Here is a 26065-nt window from a genome sequence, read left to right as displayed (position 1 = left end):
ACTCTTCTCCATCACAGGTGCGACATCTAGAAGGGACCTGAGAAAGCAGGTGGGCCAGTCCTCTTATTTTTTAGGTAAAGGAGTGGAGGCCTGGTCACGTGGTGGACAGGACCAGAGTCCTGTCTGCACAATGCCCCTCCACTACATTACTGTTTACTGCACTCTAGAAATTACTGTTGTATTCTATTTGAACTAGTGGGAAATGTATACATAGCATACGCAATAACTCCCATGAAAACCCAAATTTTCAGTTAACCACAATTGTCCATTGTTGCACCATTCTGGATAAACTGTAGTTTGGCAAGATGAGTGGTGTAAGTCATGAGGAATAAGAAAACTACATTTTTTTTCTGGAATAGTCTTTCCCTGTTTTGTCTGGGAAAAATTTTTCAGATGGGTGAGAACACAGACCAAGCATGAATTTCCTTGATACCATCACATTCATGGTCTTTATTGTGCCAAGAATGTCTTCAAGCCTTTCCTCTTTTCCTTGCAGATCATGTATGCCCCGCGGTCCAGGGACAGGTTTACTGCCCCGTCCTTTATCCAGAGGGATCGGTTCAGCCGCTTCCAGCCCACCTACCCCTATGTGCAGCATGAGATTGACCTTCCTCCTACCATCTCCCTGTCCGACGGTGAGGAGCCACCTCCTTACCAGGGGCCCTGCACCCTGCAGCTCCGGGACCCTGAACAGCAGATGGAACTCAACAGAGAGTCTGTGAGGGCCCCACCCAACCGAACCATATTTGACAGCGATTTGATAGACATTTCTGTGTACAGTGGGGGCCCGTGCCCACCCAGCAGCAATTCAGGCGTAAGTGCCAGCACCTGCAGCAGTAACGGGAGAATGGAGGGGCCCCCGCCGACGTACAGCGAGGTGATGGGCCACTACCCGGGCGCCTCTTTCTTCCACCACCAGCACAGCAGCGCGCACAGGGGGAGCAGACTGCCGTTTCAGCAGGACAGCTCTGGGAGCACAGTGCTGCCCATCCAGGGCAAAGACAGGAAGCCTGGGAACCTCGTCTGACCCTCCCATGTGCATTTGAGTTGAGGAGGAAGGAAGTGAGGAGGGAGAAGGGCTGCACTGCCCTCCGCTCCCAAGCACAATGTTCAGTTTTACGTGCTACAACTAAGTAAAACCAAATGTGCAAATGTGGTCTTTGTTTCTGATTCCTTTCAGGGGAATTGCATGCAAACTAGACTGAAATAATACAAACTTCCATTTGGTCTGACCACAAACAGTGTTTATTTGGGGGCAGGCATTGGGACGGGGGATGGTTTTGGCAAAGGGTGGGCATGGGAACACAGAGAAAGGGATGCTTTGAAGATATCATGAAATAAAACCCACAGAGGTATTTGATTTATTTAATTATGAAAGGAGACTTTGAAGAGAAAGAGGCCAGAATGGCCTGTTTTATAATTAACTGAATAAAGAAGGAAGCATTATTATATATTATCATGGGGAAGAATTGGCCAGTTTGCTTTTTCTCCCAAGGTGTGGAACTTTTATTTTGTTTTAAAAATATGATTCAAAATTCCTGTTTTGTGTGCCAAGGTATAAAGTGGAGAAGTTAGATGAATGCAAGGAGTTAATTTGTGTTGTGACGATGTGTTTTTAAAAGTTGCACTATCTTAATGTTTAAAATATATATGAGGGAACTGTTTTACGTGAAGTTCTGTATGTTGTCTTTTCACCTGTGGATTATTATCAGGCCCAAGGAATACCCTGGAGAGTTCCCCATGATCATGCAAGAAAAGATGTTTGGGGATGTAGCCTAACATATGCCAACTTACATAAATCAAGAGAGTCATTATTGTTGCAAGAATTTACATCAAATATCAGTGCATCACTGAAGCATTTGGAGACTTTTGGATGGAAGATAGGAAATACTAAATTCCAGCATTTCTGACTTGTTGAGTTACTGTGCTAGTCTTAGGCTGCATATTTTATTAAAAATGAACCCAACACATGCATTTATGTATCCAGTATCATGCAGTGCTGCCCTCGTCCTCCAGCAGTGCAGTTTCTTTAGTAATTTAGATTGTTTTCACTCTAGCATGAAATATACTTAGATACATGCATTATTTTATGCAATAAATTGTTTAAAGTGCAAGGTGGTTATTTTTAATACTGTTGAACTATGTGACTTCTCAGTGTATTCCTGTTGTCTTTCTCCTTTCCTAGATAGTTCAGTTCAGTCCTGGACGGCAGGTCAGTGCATGAGAGGCTCTCAGCAGTCGCTCCCCGTGCAGCCCGCCCAACCTTGGTGTGTGAGTGGTGCCGGCAGTGGGTTACTTCACGAGTAGGGAGTCCCTGGAGTTGATGAAGGACACCACGTTGCTGAGGATGACGATAAGCCGTTGCACTTCACTAGTGTTGGCGCAGCATTCTTGGAGGAATTCAGTGCTCAAAACCCAAGCAAACTCCTGTGGGAGTTTCCTCAGCCTTTGCAATGGTGGCCAGAACTGGATTTTCAGTTATAAAATAGTGCAGGGTAGGGGAGTACAGGATAAAAAGCACAACATGCAGTTAAAATGCAATTAGAAAACTAATTTTAAAGATTGTTAGTCTTAATATTCCTGATATTTACAAACATTCATTCTTATGTAAAATAACTTTCTTCTGTGGAAGTAAGCATCTGGCTTTTATAACAGCAACAGCAAATAAGTTCAACCAATACCGCCCAGGGGAGGGCTTATCTTAACGGGGTAGCAACCGACCTGTTCTGTGCAGGTTAGGTCCCTTTGGCCTCTGCATGCAACAGAGTGGATTGGAAGTTACTCTGATCTCTGCAGTTTTAATGCCAACTGTGTTTGTGTCTGTCTGTGGGTCTCCGAGGCGATTTCTCAGTGAGGTGACTTTGTGCTGTTGGCTGAGACCTGGAAGAGACCATTCTGAACTACAAATCCTGTCTGCTCTCCTCTGCTTCTTTCTGCTGCTTTTCTTGGTCAGTAGGTTGCTGGGTTTTGTTTTGAGGATTGGAATCTCCATTAGATTCATCCCTTTCACACAGTAACATCCACAGAACTCGTCAAACTTTTAAAAGGAGAGAAAAAAAATGTGGGCAACAGTTGTCACCCATGCTTCAGACCCTATTTGGAAGTGTGTACACTGAGGGTCTCAGTGTGAATTCCAAGGCTGGGCAGAGCCCTGGGAGCCTTGACTCGGGACCATAGATTTCCTTTCCCACCGCCCTAGAGCCTCCTGACGGTTCAGCTGATTGCCTAGACTGCAAGCCTGTGCTTGAGGGAAGCTGGGACTCTGCATGGCATGAAGCCTCGCCTCGCCCTGTCAGATGAAGATTAGGGAGCACTTGTCTCAGTCAGGACCCCACTGGTGGTCAGGGTCCCCTCAGACACAAAATGAGGTCAGCTAATGATGTCATCATTCCAAACCTTTCCTGCAGTTTTGGTAAAGTGGGTAGACCCACCTATGGCTCCAGCTCGAAATGCTTTTACAGTCCTTACTTTTCTACCTGCTGTAGGAATGAGCTGTGGTCAGAAACTTGTCAATTCCTTAGTCCCTTTGCAAGTATATGGACATTTGCAGATGTCCATGGTATTGGCAAAACAATCATTTAATTCAAATAATTTTAATTGTCCTTCAAAAGAGAGGTTCTGCCATGCAGCCACCCTAGAGAATTGCTCTTTAAGTTAAATAGTTATCTAAAGATACAGACACAGCAACCATGACTTGAATGGTCTTTGGGGCTGGGCCTTTGCAATGAATTAGTTTATCAACCAAGGTCATAAATTGAATTGATAGTCAATTTCCCTTCAGCACAGCGAAAAAGTGATTTAGATCAATAGGTCTTTTGAAGGCCGTGGCTGCCCTATTCGTCCTGTCACCTCCTTGCTGGCCTGGTGTGGAAAGAGGAGTGATTGTGAAGACGCAACTGGCACAGTGGGGCCTAATGTTCAAGAAGCCTATGTGCCTATGGAACCCAAGGGTCCAGTTTAGACAGCAGTGATTCCGGCAATCAGGTTTATTATTTCAGTAGAGTGTTAAAACAAACACAGGATTGCATTGTTTGAAAGAACAGTGGGAACAACGGATACTCCTGGGCATCCTGTTGTGACTTTTGTCCATTGTCCCAGGAACTTCCAGGAGTGTGAAACCCAAGGCATGTTGAGTCCCATTTATAGGAACACAGTCTTCAGGCATCTATTTGCTTTTCAGAAAGTCTAGTTTCTTCAGACATTGAAGCAGTCCTTAGTACAAAAGAGATTTCACTAAACAAGTTATGCATTTAAACAGTTGATCTGTTCTTCATGTCTCTGACCAAAATGTAGTGTTAAGAAGGCTTGACAAGCATACCCTCTATCCTTCCACATACACACATGGACAGACAACCCACAAGACATTTCAAGATAGCAGAGGAGAATATTTAAAACTTACAAAGATCTGTCTTGAGGACTGTACTTAAATCCACTAATTTTAGCTCAAACTTATGGGAGAGGCAATACGGGCCAACAGTAAACTGGGAGGCCTTCTAACACTGGCATAGGAATGTGGTACACAGATGCAAGTTCCTAAATATCGCCAACTGATCTTCTTCCCCTTTATCTATCCTCATAAGAATGAGAAAGGCTCAAAAGGCAAGCACTTTTAGAAACCTTCTCTGATCTAGAAAAGTCCATGCAAATCCCTGCCATCCACTCAGAACTGGTAGTTGCATCCTGACAGGGGTGATCCTGTATCTTCCATCCAATTGCTCTTCTCACTAGGAAGTCTCTTTCTTTAGGAAGAGTCCTGGTGTGGTGCCCTTCAGATAACTGGTCCTTAGCACAGAGACACACCCCGCCCGGCCCCCGCCCCTCAAAAGGGTGCTGTTGGCCGCTCGAGGCTCCTGCGCCCTTCTGAACTGCAATGTGGCCGAGGTGTGGGGCTGCTCACCCCGCAGTTGTGCTGGTCAGTGGCCTCCCGTCTTGCTGGCTGTGCTGCTGCTCACTTCTTGAGATTTGCTTGCTACTTAGAACGGCAACATTAACTGCATGTTAATTGGTATGCCATTCATTCTTTTGTTCTTAAAATTGCCAAAGCTCAGCAGTGTTTGAAGGAAAAAAGCTGGGATACTTGGTTTTTGTTAACTTTTTGCTTTTTGTCTAAAACTAGAAATACGCCAGTGCTCGGCACCGAGCCTTTGTATGGTGACATATCCCCAAGCCCACCTCCTCTCCCTCCACCAGTGTCCCCCGTCTTAGCTGAAGAGCAGGGACGCAGGCTTCCCTTCTGTCTGCGGTTGCCTCAATTCCCACGGCCTTGGCCAATTTAGATAAAAGAACGTGACTGGGTGACAAGTTGGCAAGTCTCCCCTCCTCAGTGTGAGGAACACTGTATCTACTGGGGCACACTGAAGTCCCAGATTTCACATCAGATCACAAATGTTGGTCTCAGCAGCCTTGTGGCTCACCTAACTTTATGGATTCCAACAAGGCCCTGCAGCCAGCTGCCAGAACCCATCTAGGGATCAGAGGAAAGTACTCTCCTGCCTTGTAATATCCTACAGCTTAAGAAGTTATTTTACTACCCCAAGTGCTGCATCTTTTTCATAGTTTTTTATAATTTACTACCGGGTTAGATCATCATTTGCTTGCTGCTGCTGCTGCTTTCCAGGTTCGCTGCATTAGAAAGCCAGTGTGTGTGAGTAGGAATGCCCAGCTAAGAAAGCACTGGCTTCCTTTCATCCTTTCTTTCCTTCCTCATGTGTTGTTTCTGTGTAATGTGGTGGGGGTGGAGCTCTGAGATTACCATACACTTTACACACGTATTATATAGAGCCGTGACATTTCAAAGAGCTCTGCATGTCAGTAGTTTTTAAGCAACCAAGGTGTCTCATGTCCTCATTTCAGCAGACAGAGGCACCAAGTGCCCCCTCCACCGCACGCTGTGCCCCCACCTTTGTTGTGCCTACTCACAATGGTGCTTTCTCAGTTGTCTGTCTTCTCTTATGTTTTTATTTGTAAGGTGCTGTATAGAACTTGAATATATTATGCACATATCCTACCCAATGGGTAGAACAAAAAATTGTTAATACTGTAGTATAATGTATAGATACCAATTTTAACAGAAATGGCATAGCATTTGTGAATGCCTATGTGCTCTGTCCTCTTTTGTAAGGAAATTTGCAAATGGATGCATACAGATAAAAGTCTATGTAGTTTATTTTCCTATTAAATATCAATATTATAACAACACAAAGCAAAGAAGTCTGAACAAGCAAGCCACAGTTTATGACCAGCGTCTGTATAGCAACTGAGAGGTATACCTTTGCTGTGAAAATGTTTTTAAAAAATAATTTTAAAAATCCCACCACTTTTTGGTTGCCACTAGATGCTTCTTATTTTAATCTGTATAGGAATGCTCAGTTGGACCAGTGTTATAGTCAGAAAAAAATGTTGAGTTTTCAAATTGCTTTATGAAAAGGTATTATCTCATGTTGTAGAATAACGAAGATGTCAGAGCCCACTGAAAAGTGCATTTTGTTAAAATTGCAAAAATTATGTCCAAGTAAATGGGCCTGCACAGAGGCCTCTGTTCAGTACAGACGCATTTATGACCATCTGTGTCCCTTTTTCTTTGACAAATTGAAGCTGTAGAGCCAATGAACTAACAGTCGAGTTTGTAAGGAAAGAATACCTCAGGAAAAACGAATCCACTTAAGACTCCATTCTTAGAAAAAATGTTTTGTTCTAGGTTATAATTAGCAGAGAACTGGCTACCAGCCAAGGGGAGAATCTCATATCCATTCCTTTTGGTGTCATGGTGATCTTGACCCAAAAAACAAACTAGGTTTTGCCATGGGTTAGGGATTACGTTTTCAGTTGCACGTTACGTCACACCTGTCTTATGCATCTGCTTCCAGCTCAGTTTTTAGTGTCTGATTCCGACCTCTGCATTTACCTTCAAATATTCTAATATTATAAAAAGAAAAAGAAAAGCCTATAATGTGTTCACTAAAACCACTGTTGAATCATGGGTGTGGGCATCCTTTGCAGTGTTGTCCATAAAGGCAGTCAGTGAAAGTTTGCCCATCTGACCCATATATCCAGTTTATTCTGTCACCAGAGAATATTAATTCTAATAAATTTCATGTTTTTTATTTGCTCTCTGGTGTATGTTCTGATTTTGAAAATCACAGTAGAATCATACCCTAATTCTCCATAAAACAAATTACTATTATCCTTAAACTAAAAACACCTCTACAATGCAACTCTTAATGCTGAATGGACTATACGTCAGCCCTTCTGTTAACTGTTTCAAAAGGGCCATGAAAAGATAATTATCTTGTGTGTTCTGTGTCCCGTCCTGCCCCCACTGTCTGCTCCACTGTCTACCGCAGGGGCTTCCTCGTGATTCAGCATTAAGAACCTAGGCTCATTACTGTCAGAAACAATACTCCCACCCCTCCAGGTTCAATCTCTTGGGAGAACTATTGAGCATGAGTGTCATCAGAGAATGTTCTAGACTCAGAGGTACTAAAATTTGTTACCACACCATTGCTTCCTTTCTATAGAACTAATTGAGGCTTAGACTTTACTGTTAATGATACTGGTTCATTTTAATGTGCTTGTTGGTATACTGCTATTTTTCATTTCATGGCTTTCAAAAATAACATTTTCTAACTGTATACTTGTCTAGTTTAAAGCTATTTTAAAATATGTACAATACTAGTCACAGCATTTAGTTCATTTAATTTTTATTATAAAGCAGCCTACTAAAAAAGTACAACTGTATTTGAACTTTTCAATAGTTGTTTGTGAGTTATGATAATCAAAAGTCATTAGTCTTTTAAGAGCCATTTGTGCTTACTTTTCAACATAATTCCCAGTTATATACAGAAAAAGATTTCCAACTGTCATGTATCTGCCTCTTTAACTGAGCAATGGTGATGTAGTTCTTAGACCTAAGGTCTGTAATTGCAATACTTTTAAGGAAAGATGTTGCTCTAAGCGCTGTTTGTTAGTTATGAAATCAGCTTTTTCTGCTTGTTCTTAATGCTACGGTCAAACCATAGCATAAAATCATTAAAAATAATCAGTGATATACATGTGTCTCCTGTTTTTTTTTTTTACTCTTTCAAAAACAAAGCATGTACGTAGGAAAAAACTACCGGTTTTGAAATTCACCTCAAGGAAACAATTCTTATGGTTCCCTAGCTAACCTTTCCATTCAGTTTTTACTCTAATTTTTCAAAAATCATTACACTCTGCTATAAACAACTCTGGTCAGATCACATACCATCTTTTCTCACTTCTGGGTTCTACACAGAACACTCAGGGATCACCCTTGGGTCGCATCGTGGGAGGAGGCACTGAGAACGCCTCGCCTGAGCTGAGGTGCCTGAGGAGGAGTTGGTACTCGTCTTTAGTTTCTGGATGGCTGTCACAGAGAAACCGAAATCGACTCAGCCAAAACATGACCCAGATTTCTAACAGACTGTTCAACAGTGGGACAGACGCCCTCAGAGGTTAAGGTCCTCAGCACTGGAGGTTTTCAGTCCAGGATAATGTAGCAAAAGGACTTCAATTTCCTCCATTGAGAGATCAGAGTAACATTAGCTCTAAATAAATATGTGGGTTCACAGAGGACATGATTGTGTATGTACAAAACCTTACACAATCTACCAAACTACTAGAATAAGTAAATTTAGCTTGGTTGCAGGAAATACAATTTATTTATTTCTGTCTGTTACTAATGAACTTTGGAAATTAGAAACTGAAATCTTAAAAATATCATTTAAATAATTGTATGGGCACAAAACTCTGGTTATAACACCCATTTTAAATTCTAAAATAATTTCTTTAAGATTATTCTGGAAGGGGGATTAGAAAGCTATAAGGAGGAAAAGAGCTATAAGAAAAGGATTTCTTTCCCTTAAAACAGCAAATAGTCAGTGATAACCAAACACTATGCTCTGGAATAAACTCTATAAATAATCTCTTATTCAGCAGATCATTGGAGAAATATTAAATAGTATTCTCCAAACTGACTATCCCTGAGTGAAGTTAAGACTAGTGTAAACTGAAATCAGAGAGAAAGTTCTGCACAGAAGGAAACGGGGGATTCAGGGCTTGAGATTCATACTTGATCGGATTCAGTAAACCCTGAGGTCTGCTTGTCACAAGAGAAACAGCGTCCCTCCCTCCCCTCTGCCATAAGGAGTCTATACAAGTGTCGCCCGGCAGCTGCTGGGAGGCTGGGGCGGGGCGGGGGGGGGGGGAACACGTCTCCCGGAAGCAAAGGCTGAGTCAAGGATCTGGATGCAGGGAGCTGATCTGGGAGCTGTTCCCAGAGGCGGAAGCAGGGGAAGGGGGAGCTGGTCAAGGTGCTGCGCTGGTTCTACTCTAAGCAACGGGGGCTCAGAAACCACACAGGATGTGCCTTTAAAGGATAGGAGGCAGGGACACCAATCTCCACTGCTGAGGGCTGCCCTTTGGGATTATCTTCCAGCAGCTCTGGCTGTGGACTGAGCAAGCTCAGAAGCCCTGAGGCAGAAAAACCCAGAGGACCGATGCCTGGAAGCTGCTGGTGTACACAGGACTGTCCATCCTGGCTGGAGCTGAAATGACAATGGCCAAAAAGCATCAGAGTGTTGCTTTCATGCCTCTATGACAGTGCACGCCACACTCAGGTGGGTCCTTGAAAGTGTCAGGCGCTGCCGGCCAGGGAGAGAAACGCCGAGTTCTGGACCCACTGTTTTCCAGATGGGTGTACACTCAGTACCGGAGTACAAGGAGCCCAACCCCTACTCCCCTTGACGGCGGTCTCTAATTCTGTGGGGCTTCCCGACGCCCCAACCTGGGAATGCGGGCAGTTCTCCTCTGTATGTCAGTGCTGCTGAAACAGGCTGCTCAGGACCCCAAACCCTTCCAACCTCTGGCTTTCTTTGACTGACTTATTCTGTAAATTAGCTTGTTTGTGAAACAGCAGAGCTGCCAAGTGCTAAGCAGATCAACTAGGAATCATACTCATCAGGCTGCCCTCCCCCTGCACCCTCAGGGGAACACTGAGAAATGCAAGGCATGCTTGAAGTTCCTCCAGAATCTTTCAGAGATCCACATATAGTGAGCCTTGCAATAAAAGACTGTATTTCTGACTCTCCATGATGCTTGCACACAACAGTTTATAATGAGTCTGTTATTTAGAACATCATAGTTAGATTTCCCTCATTACCCTGTTTTGACCTGTTTTGCTTTGAACGGATTCTAATTAAAAGGCACACTATAAAATAGCAGCCAAAAAGTAAAAACTTTGCATTAGCAAATTTCTTTGTTTCAGTGCCACGTTTCTGTCTAGACTTTAGCTTTTGCCCTAATAACGCAAACCTCATTCACCCTTCTTTACACTCTCACTTTTTAAAAAAAATTGCAAGTGCAAAAGCTCCAGTTTTATTCATTGGAACACAGCACAGTGGTGACTGAAATACAGACTTCCACAAGGCCTTCTCGGGAAGCACTTATATACATTTACAAACAGCTGTGTGTTGTAGCTCCTGTGTAACCTAACCTGTTCACAGAGCTACTTGCATTTATAGAGTTGTACCGTCGCTCCTGTCACCAGCCAGCTGTAAGCAGAAAATGTTCTACAGTCCACACTAGCCAACAGAGGAAGCAAGCTTTGAAACTGAAGCACACAGGCCCTGTCTCTCCTGCTGTGGCTGGGGGGGGAGGGGGTGTGTGTGACCTCAACCCTTGCCTGTTCTCCAACCTGAGCTGCTGCCGGGTCTGTCACTCCTGACTTTGGCCTGGGACTCGGAGGTGACTCAGCCTCTGTCCCACATCTGTGAGATTTCCGACCTATCTTAAAGGGCAGCACAGGCTCTGGAGCCTACAGACCTGAGTGGTTCAAACATTAGCTTCCTCTCAAGTTCATGTCCCTGACGGGCGGCTGTCTTTCAGTGTCACCTATACAACAGGAACACTGATGGGAACACCAGAAGAGGGGGTGTGCTTGCCACGTGGGGACCTCAACAAAGGGAGCCGCTATTGCTGTAACTTTCATATTGTAGATTTAATCTGAAAAACATTTTGTCCAATTACTCCGGGCTCGTGCACAGCACTCTGCCCTGGCGTGCTCTCTCCACCAACTGCTGCAGCTGACGCCGCCAGCGAGACACGGCACCAAGAGCAAGGCTCCAGCACTGAGTGCCGCACGGTGGGGAGGAGCCCACGTCCAGGTGAAGACTAAACCACTGGGCCAAGACCTCCTCCCCATAGGTTTTAAGTAAATTACAGCTGTTTCTTTCCCCATTATTCTAGACAGATACGGATTTTTTTGATTAATGAACCACATTGCGCGGGCGGGGCAATGTCTTATGGCCTTAGTAATAAAATGTGAAAATCCGAAGGGAGAATAGTTAAAAAAAATAATTTCCCTCCTTGCCCCTTCTCCCACCCATTTTTTTCCTCTCTGGCTTTCTTTTTATGAAGGGGCGGGAGGAGGAGCTAATGTTGATCCGAGCACTGTTACTTAGCGTCCTCTCACTTCCCTCTTTAGGCCAGAAGTAGAGCCGGGATGAACCTCAGGCTCTGAGCGCAGGATCCTGCACTTCAGGGCACCTCTGGCTTTTTGCATCTGGAACCCAGTCTTTGTTTCTCTTTGCTAACCCTGGCACCATTGCTTTCTTCTGGAATACTACCACAAGCACTCAGTCTCCTGCCTTCCCGTCCACCTCCTTTAAACCTTGGGAACAAACGTGTTCTCCATTTCTCACTCTGACGCTTCTTTCACCAGCTGCGGCCTCCCTCGCAGTGTTTCCACGAAGCACAGCTAGGGGCGGGGCAAGATGCTGCCAGCCACCCACGTCTGCACGCAGGTGGAGGGGCTGCAGCCACGCCGGGAGCCATCTGGTCCTCACCACCCCTGCTGTTGAGCTGTGAAGTGTGCATGCATGCTGCCCGCACGTGAGTGACAGAGGGACACAAGGTAAATGCAGCACGGCAAGTTTTAGCCTATCAGGTTCATTAGATGTGCATGGTGCCCCTGCACCAAGCACGTCCCAACAGGACGACACTGAGAAGAACACAGCTTTTCTCCGCAACACTTCACAGGATCGCAGAGCTGCACAGTGTGTGAAGGGCCAGGGTTTACGGCTGGACATTTTCTTAGGCTTCAGAGGCCAACCTCTGTCCTTTGGTGAAACCTAATAGTTCTTAATCAGGGATATACTGAACTTCTTAGTGCTAAAATTTTCCAAAATGCCAGCTTCTGATCACTTCAGATGTTCCAATGATTGGCCCCAAGTAAATGGAAAATTCCAGTCTGAGCTGGCTCCAAGTACGCCACAAACACAGGCTATACATTGTGCCCACTGGCACGACCCTCACACAGGGGCAAGAGGAAAACACAAACTCACTTTTTGCCGAGGGGGTAATGGGGTACTTCCTGAGGTCAAATCCTCCTTGGATATATGAAACATTAAACATGGACAGATGTATAAAGACTAGATCTAATTATCAAAGTTTTGATTAGTTGCTCTCAAGTATGGATTTAGGTGTTTGAAAATAGCTACTAACTGCTTTGCCAAGGTCAACCTAGAGAGTCACAAGATGCCAGCACTGAACCGCCCATGGCAAACCTCCCCCGTCTCACGGTCTGACAGGAAAATGAAGCTGGAGCATGAGAAACGCACGAATGTTGCCTTTCTGTAACTATCAATGAGATAACAGAATAGCTACTCTCGCCCCTTCTATCCCTCTAAAGAAAAAGAGGTGCAAATGGTAGAATCTAAAAGAATTAAAGAAAAATTAAGAACTTAAAAGCTGAAAGAGGATAGAAGGCACCAGCAGAAGAAGAGAGAGGGTAAGGAATATTAATAAATAGGCTTTAGCTCCAAAAATACAAAGAATTTCAAAAGTCCCAAAGCATGCACCTACTTTAATACCTGGCATGAGGACAAGCACTGAACTGGAGGTTAAGATCCAAATTTCAGATCCAGCTTTCCTGTGCCTCTTTCTTCAACTAAAATTGTTGGCCTCAATGTTCTAAGGTGACACACTAAAGGCAAAATTCTATATAAATTCTCTATAAGCCTGGAGGTTATGACTCAGAAAATTCCTATTAATTTAAAAATGCTTCCAAAATAATGCAGTTACTAAATGGTTTAGATTTCTCAACAAAAGCTGCATTAGGTTTTGGGGACAAAAGTAATATTTCCAACTTTTTGGGGAAACTAAGACTTGTCTTTTATTTCTGAACCAAAAGAAGTGAGGAATGCAAATTACGACCCACCATATCCTGCATCTTCCTTAATAGGGGAATAAAAAGAGCATGTTGAAGGAGCACCATGGCAATCAAGCCCTGTAATTCTATCTCCGATGCAGCTGAAGGGCAGTCAGGGCAGTATTTGAGGACTTCACAGACCTCGCTCTTGGCAGCCTTAGCATAAGAGAGAACCAAAGCAGCCCACTATTCTTAGAGAAGTAAAGCAACAGTGACAATTAAGTCACCACATTAAGTTCTCCAAAGAAAATACTGACTCATATTTGATAAACACAAATTAGTCAAAATATGCTTCAATCATTACAGAATCCCTCAAATCTAGCACTCAGAGGTACATACAAGGTAACAGCTGAAATATTTGGGTATACAGAGAAAATGCTACGTGTTCTTTAAAAAAAAATCTAATTTAGATTTAAAGAGTTAAAACATTTAATTGGCATAAGGGAAGATACAGAATTGCCATTATTTCATATGTCATATGCTTAGAGTAACCTTTATGGAATTATCACAATGGAGTAAAGGCTGACTTTCACTGGGTGCTTGATAGTCCCTCTGCCTGAGGAAGGCCGTGTGCACCTGCCCCAGCAGATGGAGAGGGAGGACTGGCAGGTCACTGCACGGAAGGTCAGGCACACTCACGTGCAAGCATGCCTTTGCCTTTCTCATTTCAAAGAGAGTTTTCTAACATTTAAACTAGTCAAAATTCAAAACAAAAAGCTGGACAGAGGGAGGGAGAGGGAAGAAAAGAAGGAAGAGAGTTTCTATGCAATCCTCACTTTCAGGAAGAATGAGGATATACTTTAATAGCATGTGGGACATCTTTTTTCTTCTTCCTCCCCAAAGCCCCAGTACGTTGTTGTACATTCTAGTTGTATTCTTCTATGTGAGCCGCTGCCATAGCATGGCTACTGACAGATGAATGGTGTGGTTCTGCATCCAGGAACCAAACCCGGGCTGCTGACATGGAGTACGCCGAAATTTAACCAGTAGGCCATCAGGGCTGGCTCGGAACATCTTTTGACTGTCCTACGACTTCTGCTCTTATGGACCATGCTGTCCTAGAGAAAACACAATGTGAAAAGTGTTTTCTATCTCGTCTTATCCTCCATGAGCACTCTTATCTGTGAAGAGAAGCTCCACGTTCTGAGGATGACTCTCGGGCTGCCCATGCACTTCCACACACTGACTGTCAATTAAGTCATCAGAATAAAGAACACGCTTAATGTCAGATTCTGCCCTGAAGGTTTCTGAAATCAAGATGCCTTCTTTCTACGAAGATCATTCTTATCAAAATAGCCAGATAATTGCCAAAAAATAATTATGATCTATAATTATTATTGTTGGTGACTGTCGATGACGCATAGAGAAGAATACAGCTTGATTTTCAAAGCCTAACCGTGAAGAAGCAAGAAAATCAAATGCTGTTTTGACTAGCTGAAATGTACCAACTTGACACAGAAGTCACAAAGGAAAAATCTCAAAGAAGGGAAAATATATCCAATTGGCCTGACTCAGCATTTCTCAAATATAAGTTACAAGCTCAAAGTGCAGGAGAAAGATCTTTCAAGAATCAAGGCTAAAATCATGGCTGAAGATGAATTCTGGGAAGGAGTGGGTCTCCTAGACCATTCAAGTCTTTAAGGGAAGAAGAATGAAGTCTTGACTGTACTGTACCTTCAGGTACATGAGGCAGACTCTCTTGGAATCCCATTTAATACTAACCTGATACTACATAACATACAGATGGACCAACAGAGACCAAATAAAGTTCATATTTGCAGAATGAAAATTTAAAAGTACTCACCACTGGTTCTATAGATTTTCTAGTTCAGGTGTTAAATTCCAAGGTGGCAGAAAGGCCCGCACCGTTCTATTTGAATATTCCTGTGCTACTTCGGCATCTAGGCCAGGATGATTTGATGCCCAGTAGACCACGGCATGGACAGTCAATTAAGTAGTAAGCTTTTAATACTGAAAAATACTTCAAACTAACTTTGGTAATATTTAATCTATTTTAATTTAGGCCTTCCTTACGGAGACTCAATTTTGAAAATCTGAAATAAATGAAGGTCTCCATTTCAAAAAGTGAACTGTAGCCAACAGAGAAATATGTCTACATTACCAAGAAAACAAGTATTTTTCAGAAAGAATCCTTTAATAATAATCCAGAAATGTTTATCTCACAAATACATTTTATAAAAATCTTTTCCAAAATATGCAAATATGAACTTTATTTGGTCTCTGTTGGTCCATCTGTGTGTTATGTAGTATCAGGTTAGTATTAAATGGGATTCCAAGAGAGTCTGCCTCATGTACCTGAAGGTACAGTATAGTCAAGACTTCATTCTTCTTCCCTTAAAGACTTTTTCTGCATCATTTGCTAAAATAACCTCCTGTCCACTTCATTACTATCACCATATTCTACAGTGGCCTTGTTTATAACGATTAAATTAAGAAATCCTGAAGATGGCCTGAACCCAGTGGAAAGAACAAAGGAAAAAGCTAGATGTGTCTAATATACAACTTGTTTCTTTTCTTCAAATACCTCTTCTACCCAAACTGTTAAGATCTTTAAAATTTCTGGAATTATAGCCAATAGCTCCATTTCATCCTGCAGCATAAAAGACTATAGTAATATCTTTTATTTGTAAATAAATGGGGGCAGATTTTATAAGAACAAATAAACTGAGGATTATATTTGAAGGCATAATTTTATTATTTTCACTAGTGGGATGAAAGTAATCTCAATATATAGATTCTTTTTCTTCTTTGTTGAAATCTGTACAGTACTCTCTTGTATGCAAAAGACTGTTTCAGTAAAAGACATTTTTTGGTAATTTTGGTTGGTTTTGCTATTATTCTTGAATAAACTAAGTCTCTTACCTAATCTATTTTTCATTTCAATTGTTAATTTCCTGAGCAAACCCTTTTCATCCATTTTATATAAGTTAAATCTCAGTCATAGCTCCCTCTTTACCCTGTCAACACATCCTTCTTAAATGTAGATACGCATATCAGACGTGGGGGGCTGCTCTGCCTCATACCTCACAGAAGTTATGGGCGAATTAATCCAAAGTATAAGCTTTATTGTAAATGAATTGGTTTATTATATTAGCAAAGCGTATTTACTATATATACATATGTGTGTGTATCTTGATAATTTAACTTGATACACATTACTATATTCTGTTAGCCTGCTATTAATATTCCAAACAACATATTACAGGTGTCCCCCTTTAAGTTATCTGCAGCTTGCCTTAAGGATTAGGTTAGCAATATGCTAGCAACAGCATTTGACATGATACAAATATTCTTGATGCCAAATAATGACAAAAGAAACTTCTCACATCTTTGGAGAATTTCCTAGAGAATTTCAAAGCACTCATCAGCATCTCATTTTCTATAACTGGATAAACACAACACAATTATGAAACTGGATGGCAACAAAGCTGCAAGGGACTGAACACACAAAAGGTGGATACTCAGGAAAAGCAAATTTTAGTCTCAGGATTATTAGTACTTTTAAGAACCCACAATTTATCCCTATTGGAAAATATGCCCTGTGCAACATGAAAAGTAAAAGGAGACTGTTTTAGAAGAAAGAATTCCAAATACAAGATTTTATGACACTAGCATAGACTCAAGTGGTTAAAAAAAGGAAAAAAATTAACAAGAAATTTGTTACTATCTTAGCATTTAATATCTGCAAAAATGTGAATTATTTAATAAACAAGCTAAAACACGTTAATTGTGTTTAGATTTGAGAATGTGCTGTCAATTTGAAGTCACACTGTGATTTCAACTCTATACCAGGAGACAAAGCCTTCTGCCTGATCAAGACTGCAGGCGGCAGAGCAACAGCACCGTCACCTCACTACTCTGCCCCACCTCCAAAAAGAAAAGCAAGATTCCAACCACAGCATACCAGACAGTGTCACGACATAATGATTAGATGTAGCAAATGTAAATGTTTTTTTCCCTTTAAAGTATTCTCTAAATTTGGCCAAACTAAGTACCTAACATAAAAATCCTGCCAAACAGCAGTGATCCTGCAGGATTGTTTTTGGCAGTCCCCCTGACATTCTCTTGCCTTATTAGATCACTCAAAACAATGACAATCTAGAAAGAGGCCATTCTCTCTTCTGAATACCAATTCAGGGTTAGATTAAGGTAAAAGCAGTTAGAGCAACAGGAAACAGACATATACATCCTCAACATACCCACACAATCGTGGCAACTTTCGTACCCGACAATGGCTGAATTTAATTCCAGGCAGATAATTTAATGATAGCTTTGCTACAAAAAAAAATTCAAGTAAAATGCTCAAGCAAGGATTTTTCAATATAAGGGAAAAAGCAGCAGCTACAATTCAAAATGTACTCTATAATGAAACCAACATTAACTGTGGAAGGAAGACGCTGGGAAAGTCAGCTCCCTGACAACCTGATGCCATTTGCCATCCTCCCAAACCTGTATCTGCTCGAGAACCACAGCTTAAGTTGCTGCTTAAGAATATTTGATTTCAACAATAAATCTAAGGTATAATTATTTTCAGTATTCCTCTGAAAGATTAACTGAAGAGGCCACAAATGATTCACAGTAGAGTTTTCTCATGTTCTAGGTGAAAAGATACTATAGCCATATATATTTGCTTAAAAAAATTGATTATGACAAGCTTCAGGTAAAAATCATTTTTAAAGGGTCAATTTTTTCATTTACATATAACCAATACATCTTATTTACATATATATGACTCCATTTTTATTCAGTTTTCTTCATATAAAGTCTGTATTTTTACTGGTATGTAACTGTTTTATATAGAAAGACTAAATATCCTCTTATGCACAGGCAGTTTTGATGATAATAGTTGGTCTCCATATTGAGAACCGAATATAGCTAAAACCTTGGTGAATAACATTAAGTTGAAGACCAGTGGTAACATCCTCCCGAGGGCCACCTCAGTTAATCAAGGCATCAATGGCCTCACCTGCATAAATTAGAGCTGCAACATAACACACAGCAAGTATGATTCTGCCAGCCCTGAAAAAGAGCGCAGACTTACAACTACTGCTTATGCTGCTACTGATGTGAAATTCTTATACTGGGTTCATTTTTTCTTTTCAAAAAACAGTGATTTTCCTAGTGATATTTAATGTTAAAAAGGAACCTTAGTTCTTTAACCCTCAGAGAACTGGTATATTTAGGCAACTAACCAAAAAAATAATCAGAAGCCATGTCTCCATAGTCTCCAAAGGGTTAAAGTGCAAGAATTGTCTATAATCTATTATATAAGGCACCTATTCCACTTTTTTCTTAAAAGAAACTTTTTCTTTGGTTTCTTGTAATTTTTCAGTGAGTCTATCCTTTGTTTCTTCCATTTTCTCTGTGAGAAGCTCCTTTGTCTCTTCCATCCTGTCCTGTAGATACTCCTTAACAGGAGGCGGTGTCGACATGTAACCATGGCTACGCAAATACTTCACAGTGAAGGAGGTTCCTCCCAAAGTCACGGTGTATCGGGCAGGTGTTGCAATCTGAAGATATAAGCAAACAGCACAGATCAATACCTGATTATAGCTATCGTCTTAAGCAAAAACAATTTGAAATTAAAATTCTTGGTAATAACCAAATAGTATAAGTTCCTTTACTGTTTCACAAGGCTAATGTAGTTACATCCTATATGGCTTTCCCACCTAACAAAGGAAGCTTCTTCTGTAAACTCATTTTATAAATATTTGTCACTCAGACACTGACCCAGGATTACAGAATATTCCCAGTGGTGGCAGTGAAGTCTGTAACCAAGTGTTAGTGACCCAGTGGGGCCAGGTTCACTGGGAAATCAGAAAGAGGGCTCAGGACCACTACCAACAACAAAGCCACACATGTTTCTATTCCTTAAAAACCCTGCTGAACTGCAGACACTGTATATCTAGAGCTAAACTGGAACCAAAGTACTTCAAACCCTGAGAGGCAAGCATGGGCCAAATGTTTATTCTTTTTTTTTTTTCTTTTTTTGTGACGAAGATCAGCCTTGAGCTAACATCCATGCCAATCCTCCTCTTTTTGCTGAGGAAGACCGGCCCTGAGCTAACATCTATTGCCAGTCCTCCTTTTTTTCCCCAAAGCCCCAGTAGATAGTTGTATGTCATAGTTGCACATCCTTCTAGTTGCTGTATGTGGGACGCCACCTCAGCATGGCCAGACAAGTGGTGCACTGGTGTGCGCCCAGGATCTGAACCCAGGCCGCCAGTAGTGGAGCGCGCGCACCCAACCGCCAAGCCACAGGGCCGGCCCCGCAAATGTTTATTGTTTACCGAATTTAGTTTCACTTCCAAATCTCTTTCCTTTGTCTTTTTCAGGCTTTATGCTACTTTCTCATTACAATCCACCCTGGGTCTGGAATACCAACCAGAAAGTTCCATGAGGCCAAAAAGTGGTAAAATGGTACAGATGTTGCAGACATGCAGAGGTTTAACTCTGACCAGAGATTTAGGGACCAAACTACACAGCAGATGAAATGGTACAAAGAGAATCATAGAAGCAGAGAGAGGGCGCATCACATTCTGAGGCTTTTGTTTTAAAATGCAGTCGTAACTGCAGGTGTGCCGTGTCCCAAAACCCTCCAAACAGTGGCCTGTGCTCTCGATCTCCAATTTCCCTCCTCATCTTCTCTTGAACTTACCTAACCAAGTTTTCACCTCCCCACCTCTTCACAAAAACTGCTCTCATCACAGTCACCACAGAGGCCACCCGAGCCATGAAAACCATCTGAGACCGCTTTTCCCTTTCTCTCCTCGGAGGGGAGCACTTCCTCTGCTTGGCCACCAGACCCCACTTCCCTGGTTTCCTCCCGTCTCACGGGCTGCCCCTTTTCCAGTCCTCCTTGCCGATTCCTCCTCATGTCACCTACCTATGAACGTGGTGGGACAGCATTCAACCCCTGGACCCCTTCTTTTCTCCATCTACCTCACTCCTTTGGTGGTCTTGCCCAGTTTCATGTCTGTAGTGCCATCTATACATCGGTAATTCTTAAATTTAGATTTCCAGACTAAGCCTTTCCCCTAAGTTCCAGTATATACAACCAATTACTCATTTCCACCTGCATGTCTAATACAATCTCAAATGTCATTTGTTCAAAACTGACCTCTTGATGTTCAATTGTCCCATGCTAAACCTGCTCCTCTCAAAGTTGTCTGCACCTCAGGAAATGGTAACTCTGTTCTTCAGTTGCTCAGGCCAAAAACCTATAAGATAGCTTCGACTCCTTTCTCCTACATAACTGACGTTCAATCCATTCAAAAATCCCATCAGCTCCACCTTCAAAATATATCCAGAATCCACCTACTTCTTACTGTCTCTCCTATACCACTTTGGTGCTAGTCACTGTTGGCTCTCACCCAGACCACTGCAATAACCTCCTGCCAGGTCTCTGGGCATCTACTCTTGCCCTGCTATGGATTGTTCTCAATAGAGCAGCCAAAGTGATTTTATGAAAACACATGTCAGATGGTCAAAATTGCCCAGTGTCATTCCATCTCCTCAGAAAAAAAGCTAGAGTGCTCACAATGGCCTATAAAGTTGCCCTGATCTGGCCACGGTGATGCCTATCTGCCCTGCTCACTCATTCCAGCCACACTGGCTTCCTCGCTCTTCCCTCAAATACTCCAGGCATTCTGCAGCCTCCAGACCTTGCACCTGGGTTTCTCCTCCTTGGAATGCTCTTCTCCAGTACAGCTGCCTGATTAACTCTCTCACCTTCTTGCCACCCTTCAGCTGAAACAAAAAAAACAACAATGCAAACACAGCCTCCATCACTGGTTTGTTCTTTCTTCTTAGCACTTTCCCTCATCTAATATGCTATGTGTGGATGTGTATTGTTTTTTAACTTTACCTTCTTTGGCTGCCTCCTGCCACTAGAATATAAGTTCCATGAGGGCATGATTTTGCACTGTTTTACTTAATTGCAGTACTCCCAGACCTAGAATGACACTTGGCACTCAGTAGTCGCTCAACAAATTTTTGTCAACTCCAACAATGGTGCCTTTCAAGGACAGTGCAAGGGGGTTAACGAGTGCATCCTAGCCAATGCCACAAGGTCATACTCACTGGTTATTTTTCTCTCATCTTTGCCACACCTCTTTTTGGGGTTTGTCTTATTGAAGCAATAAATCTCAGCGTTTGTTGCTTTACTTGAGAAACTGTGAGTTACAGAAAATACCCATGAGAATCCCCCTCCACATTTCCCACCTCACAGAGGGACATGAGTGGGAAGAAACACTGCTGACACTAACCTACCTACATGTAAAGCTTCCTATTTCAATTCCAATACAACAAACATGCACTGAGCCTTGACTTGCCTACAAAGCACAACACCAGGCACAGTGAAAATACAAAGAAAAAGAAGACATGATTCTGAACTCCCAGGTGCTCATAATCAAGTAAAGAAAACAAATATTAAAAAAAAACCGACTGTGATACGAACTATAAGAGCTACATACATTATGGGAGCATGGGATAAGGAGCAATTATAACTAGGGAAATAGTTTAAACCATCATCATATATAAGTTTGATTTATTAAGGTTAAATTACATCCATAATAACTAGAAATTTGATAATTTATGAATTTAATAAGTCTTACTGTCGAAAAACTCAGCAATTAAGCTTTAGCCCTCTAGCCAAAATTATAATAAAGGAGGAAATCTCCCAAGATTTCAGAGGATTCTAATGAGGACAATAGAATAAAACAATCTTACTTTGAGTATTACCATAAAACCATAAAATAAGTATTTTTATACAACAGAAATAAAATAACACCTAGTTTCTAAATGTTTTCTACCTGTTTTTTTTTCTTAGGATGAAACTACATAGACCCTCATAATTATTTGTCAATTGAGAAAAATCAGATTAATATGGCTAAATTCCACAATCTACAATGAGTCACCTCTTCCAAAATAAAGATCCATAAGTGTAGAAACTATCTATTTATAAAGATGTCATTGTCTGAATCCAGAGAACAGTTAGACTATGAACTTCTAAAATGAAACATACATAACATCTAACAACTAAGTCTAAGGTTTATCACATAAAACAATTTTACTAATTAAGAAGATGAACTACTATAAACAGTAAAATAAATGCTAAATTTCACCACTACGTCAAGAGGTATGTGGCTCTCAGAATAAGGAAAAATACCATCAGTAGGAGAAATGTCAAAAAGATGACTTCTACCGTAGAAATTCAGAAGTCTCACGCTTGTCTGATCACAGTCGGTTACGAATCATCTACCTATTTTCAAGGCACTTCTTCCTAAACAATCATTTTATTTACACTTAAGAATTTTAAACTTTACTTTAGTCATTAGACACATAAGAGATGAAATACGATATTTTAAGTTACAAAAGATAAATATTGGAAGCTAACATGGAGTTTTACGGAGACCTAAGCAGGTCATCCGTCAAGTGTGAGGCACAATCTATTTATAACAGTACCTACCTTAAACAAGGCATATGCTGTTAGTGCATTTCCACTTTGAGAATTTTTCAGAATGTTTACTATGCTGTCAGGTAACCCAATAAGTTCTAGAAAAGGAACGACATTCACTCCTCTAAGAAAGAAACAGAAAGTAATTTATATTTGTACAAACTTTTAGGGATAAATATTTTCAAAAGACTATCTGAAAACACCAAAACCAAATTTTGTTTAAAAGTCGATTCTTCATTATCAAGCACTTTAATTTCACTCTAAAAGAACAATATGTACATGAACATCAGTCTTGTCCTGTATCTTACTGTTTGCAACTTCTGCTTTGCTTCTGTACATGGACATACCTCATTAGCACATTTAGAAAAATAGAAGCATTTATCAGAGCAAAATTAATAGCTTTAAGTAACCTAAGAGAAAAGAAAGGATCAGAATCATTTACCTGATCTTAGTTTCCTCAACCAAACACCACTTCCTTAGAATGCTCCAACTCAAACTTCAAGGCCTAAGATTTTTACCTCTAAAATTACATGTCAAACTATACTAGTATTGTAAAAGCAAGTGATATTATAACATCACTTATTGTGTTATTATGCCAAGAATAAATGCTCTATGGGTTTGATAAAAACTTTAATTTTTCTAAAAGGATGCTTCTATTCCATTATCAACTTAAAAGGCAAGTGAAGAAGCAATTACTATAAATTGCAACAAATTTTTGGAGAGAAGGAGAGAAGGCAGAGAAAGTCTCTACTCTGAGCTGTTAAATTCTAACCTATTTATAGTTTCCCTGACTATCAACACTTTGCTACACTGGCACTTGCTCTGTTTGTAGTTTTGCAGACATTGTGACCCTTCACCCTTAAATCAAAACAAAGCTCTTGTTCTGCGCTTCTCTGACATAAACATAATTATCACATTCAGGAAATTCAACATATACCATAGTATATAGTTAATACAATAACACATTTATCATTTAATATTAAAATTTCCTGAATTGTTCCAGTATGTCCATCCCTCATCACTATCCTGTCATGTCTGTCTAGTCTCCTTTTCTCTAAAAGTCCTCTCCAACACTTTCTGTTGAGGAGGAAGGCAGGAAGTCTTTCCTGACATTTGGTATTTCTGAGGCTTCCAGGCCGGTTGCATGGTAGAATATCCCTCAATTTGGATTTATCTGATTGTTTCCTCATGATTAGATTCAGGTTACATACTTTTCAACAGGAAAACTGCACAGTTGATTCTGTGCCCGTCTCAGTGCATCACAACCAGGGCCACATAATGTCAGTTTGTTCCACCATCAGTGTGAGTTACTCTGTCTGACTCTCGGTTAAGGCAGGGTCCACAGGTTGCTCCACTGTACAGGGACTTTTTCTCTTTGTAATTAAGGGAATTGCCTGGATCCACTATTATTATGGTAGTTGTAAACTCCTAATTTATTTTTAATATTAAAAAATAATTTGATTAACTGGGAAAAAGTTGTCCCTTTCTCTGATCTCACTATAATACTAAGAAATCAGGGACTACTCTTAAAAGATATGGCTGATTATCATCAAGGAAAATTATCTATCACCTACAACAAGAGAAAACCAGATAACTAAAGGAATCTTTAAAGAGTTAAAATAAAAAATCAACTACAAGCCCAATCTGGTTTCTACTATCTCCACCATCAGTTCCTTTTCAAATCTCTTTCTTAGATAACAACAGAATCCCATTAAAGCAAGACTTAGTACTACAAAGACTTAGCTACTCTATGGATTTAATCAAGTCACTATGTATATAACATCCTACCATAACATGCTAATTATATCTTATAGTACCAATTATGAAATTATTTCATTAATCAATTCCTAGTTTAGACTAAGCCCAGTATGTAAAATCTACATATTTAACAGTAATCCTGAAGAGGAAAAAAAAAAGACAAATATTTGGCCAAATATAAGAAAAAATTGAGTGATTTTAAAAAAAACTATCATAAAGATCAAGCAATAATTACCTCAGACACCCTGCACAAGTACCCTTTGTAAAATAAAAGCAGCAAGCACCTGGTTCCACTTATTTCTAAACTACTGATTTGATGACTTGATTTTTTTAAAAATAAAAATAATTTTCATTTCCTTTGGAATCGCTAAATATGAAGTGTTAATGAGGGTCTGAATCAAACAGTAATAGACACTTTTTGTCACTTTTCACTCTGAAGTTCCCACAGTCTGACGGAAATCTGTGCTTCACAAACCACCAGCTTTATGGAGGTTTCAACTGATGCAGAAACAAACAAGGGCAAAAGCATGTTCATAATCCAGATACAGTACAGTAAAAATCAGTCAGGATTTTGCCTCACAGTGGATCTGTAACTTTAGGAACTTGAGGCCCAAAATAGGAGGCATCTAAACGTAGGGATGAAACCATCACCACAGAGCTACATTTGATCAAACAGGGCACTTCTGGTTAGAAGACGTAAGATCTCTGCAAGCTTTTGCCAGACACAAGCGACAACAAAGCTTAGTTTAAAATAAAATCTATTAGCATGCACAATTTAGATCTCCCTGAAATAAAATGTTTCCAAAGCCTGCGATCTTTCTCACTGAGTTAACTAAATACAGAATGGCATTTTGCTCCATGGTGCCTAGAAGGGCAGTAATGCTAGTTGTCAGAGTGACTAAAACAAACACTGGTCAGTAATGCAGCGTGACAACAAATGCCCATCCTTCAAGTTACAAACTATATTTTCCCCTTTCTCTTAACAGTAACTAGGCAACAAGCAAATAACAGAACTTTTTCCAGCTAAAACCAAATAAAATAAAGCCCACCTCTTGTCAGTTGAATTGAAAACCTGTATTTAATACAAGTAACTTCAATTTTACAATAAAATCTTCTCACAGTGAAAGATACACTGGCATTCAAACATATCCTAAATCCTTATTTTCTAAGTTTGACATGTGATAGATCTTCACTTAGAACAAATCAAATTTCAATTCCTGGAGTATTAAGGATTTAATAAAATATTAAGAAGGATTATTCTGGGAAGCAACATATCCTACATAATATAAATTAGCTATGCAATGCTATAACAGAACTGGACCAGTAGGGACAGCTGGGCAGTAGTGGTGGGTCTGGTAACCCAGTTCCCATGCTGACAAACAGCCAAAAAGGCAAGTTGTGGTGGCTGAGGGATATGATTTTAAAGTGAGTAGTCTTACTCCTATGTTTACACACAAGCATTCTACAGAAAGAGAGGGCAAGGATAAAACTAAGATGCATCTCAAGGGGATGGCAGAATGTCACAACTGCCTCAGGTGCCAGACAGCACTGAAAAAATCTTAAATATAATTAATATCATTAGGTTATTTGGCGGTCTGCTTTTT

At 40.8% G+C, this 26065-nt stretch overlaps 2 protein-coding genes across 5 annotated transcripts in view; one reads left to right on the top strand and one right to left on the bottom strand.

Moving 5' to 3' along the window:
* LDLRAD4 (low density lipoprotein receptor class A domain containing 4) overlaps positions 1-8049 on the top strand; it is a 392230-nt gene extending 384181 nt beyond the window's left edge. Inside the window, exon 7 of the mRNA XM_087438921.1 lies at positions 497-8049. Coding sequence (XP_087295047.1) covers positions 497-1027 — 531 coding nt within the window. The 3' untranslated portion in view covers positions 1028-8049. The remainder of the gene's footprint in view (positions 1-496) is intronic.
* Positions 8050-17458: 9409 nt separating this feature from the next.
* Positions 17459-26065, bottom strand: part of MIMS1 (mitochondrial inner membrane scaffold 1) — a 35071-nt gene continuing 26464 nt past the window's right edge. For 2 of the 4 annotated variants that reach the window (XM_087438924.1, XM_087438923.1), the window contains 3 exons: positions 22716-22827; positions 20918-20995; positions 17459-18756 (listed from right to left, as the gene is read on the bottom strand). In XM_087438924.1, the coding sequence (XP_087295050.1) occupies positions 18523-18756; positions 20918-20995; positions 22716-22827 (424 nt within the window). In that variant the 3' untranslated portion in view covers positions 17459-18522. Of the gene's footprint in view, positions 18757-20910; positions 20996-22715; positions 22828-26065 lie in introns of all 4 variants that reach the window. The other 2 variants (XM_087438925.1, XM_004421071.3) reach the window with 2 other exon arrangements.

The sequence above is a fragment of the Ceratotherium simum genome, chromosome 14, assembly GCF_057802395.1.
Source record: "Ceratotherium simum simum isolate JZ-2026a chromosome 14, ASM5780239v1, whole genome shotgun sequence".
Taxonomy (NCBI): Eukaryota; Metazoa; Chordata; class Mammalia; order Perissodactyla; family Rhinocerotidae; genus Ceratotherium; species Ceratotherium simum.
The sequence above is the reverse complement of the archived record's forward strand: the minus strand, read 5'-3'. Positions and strand labels throughout refer to the sequence as shown.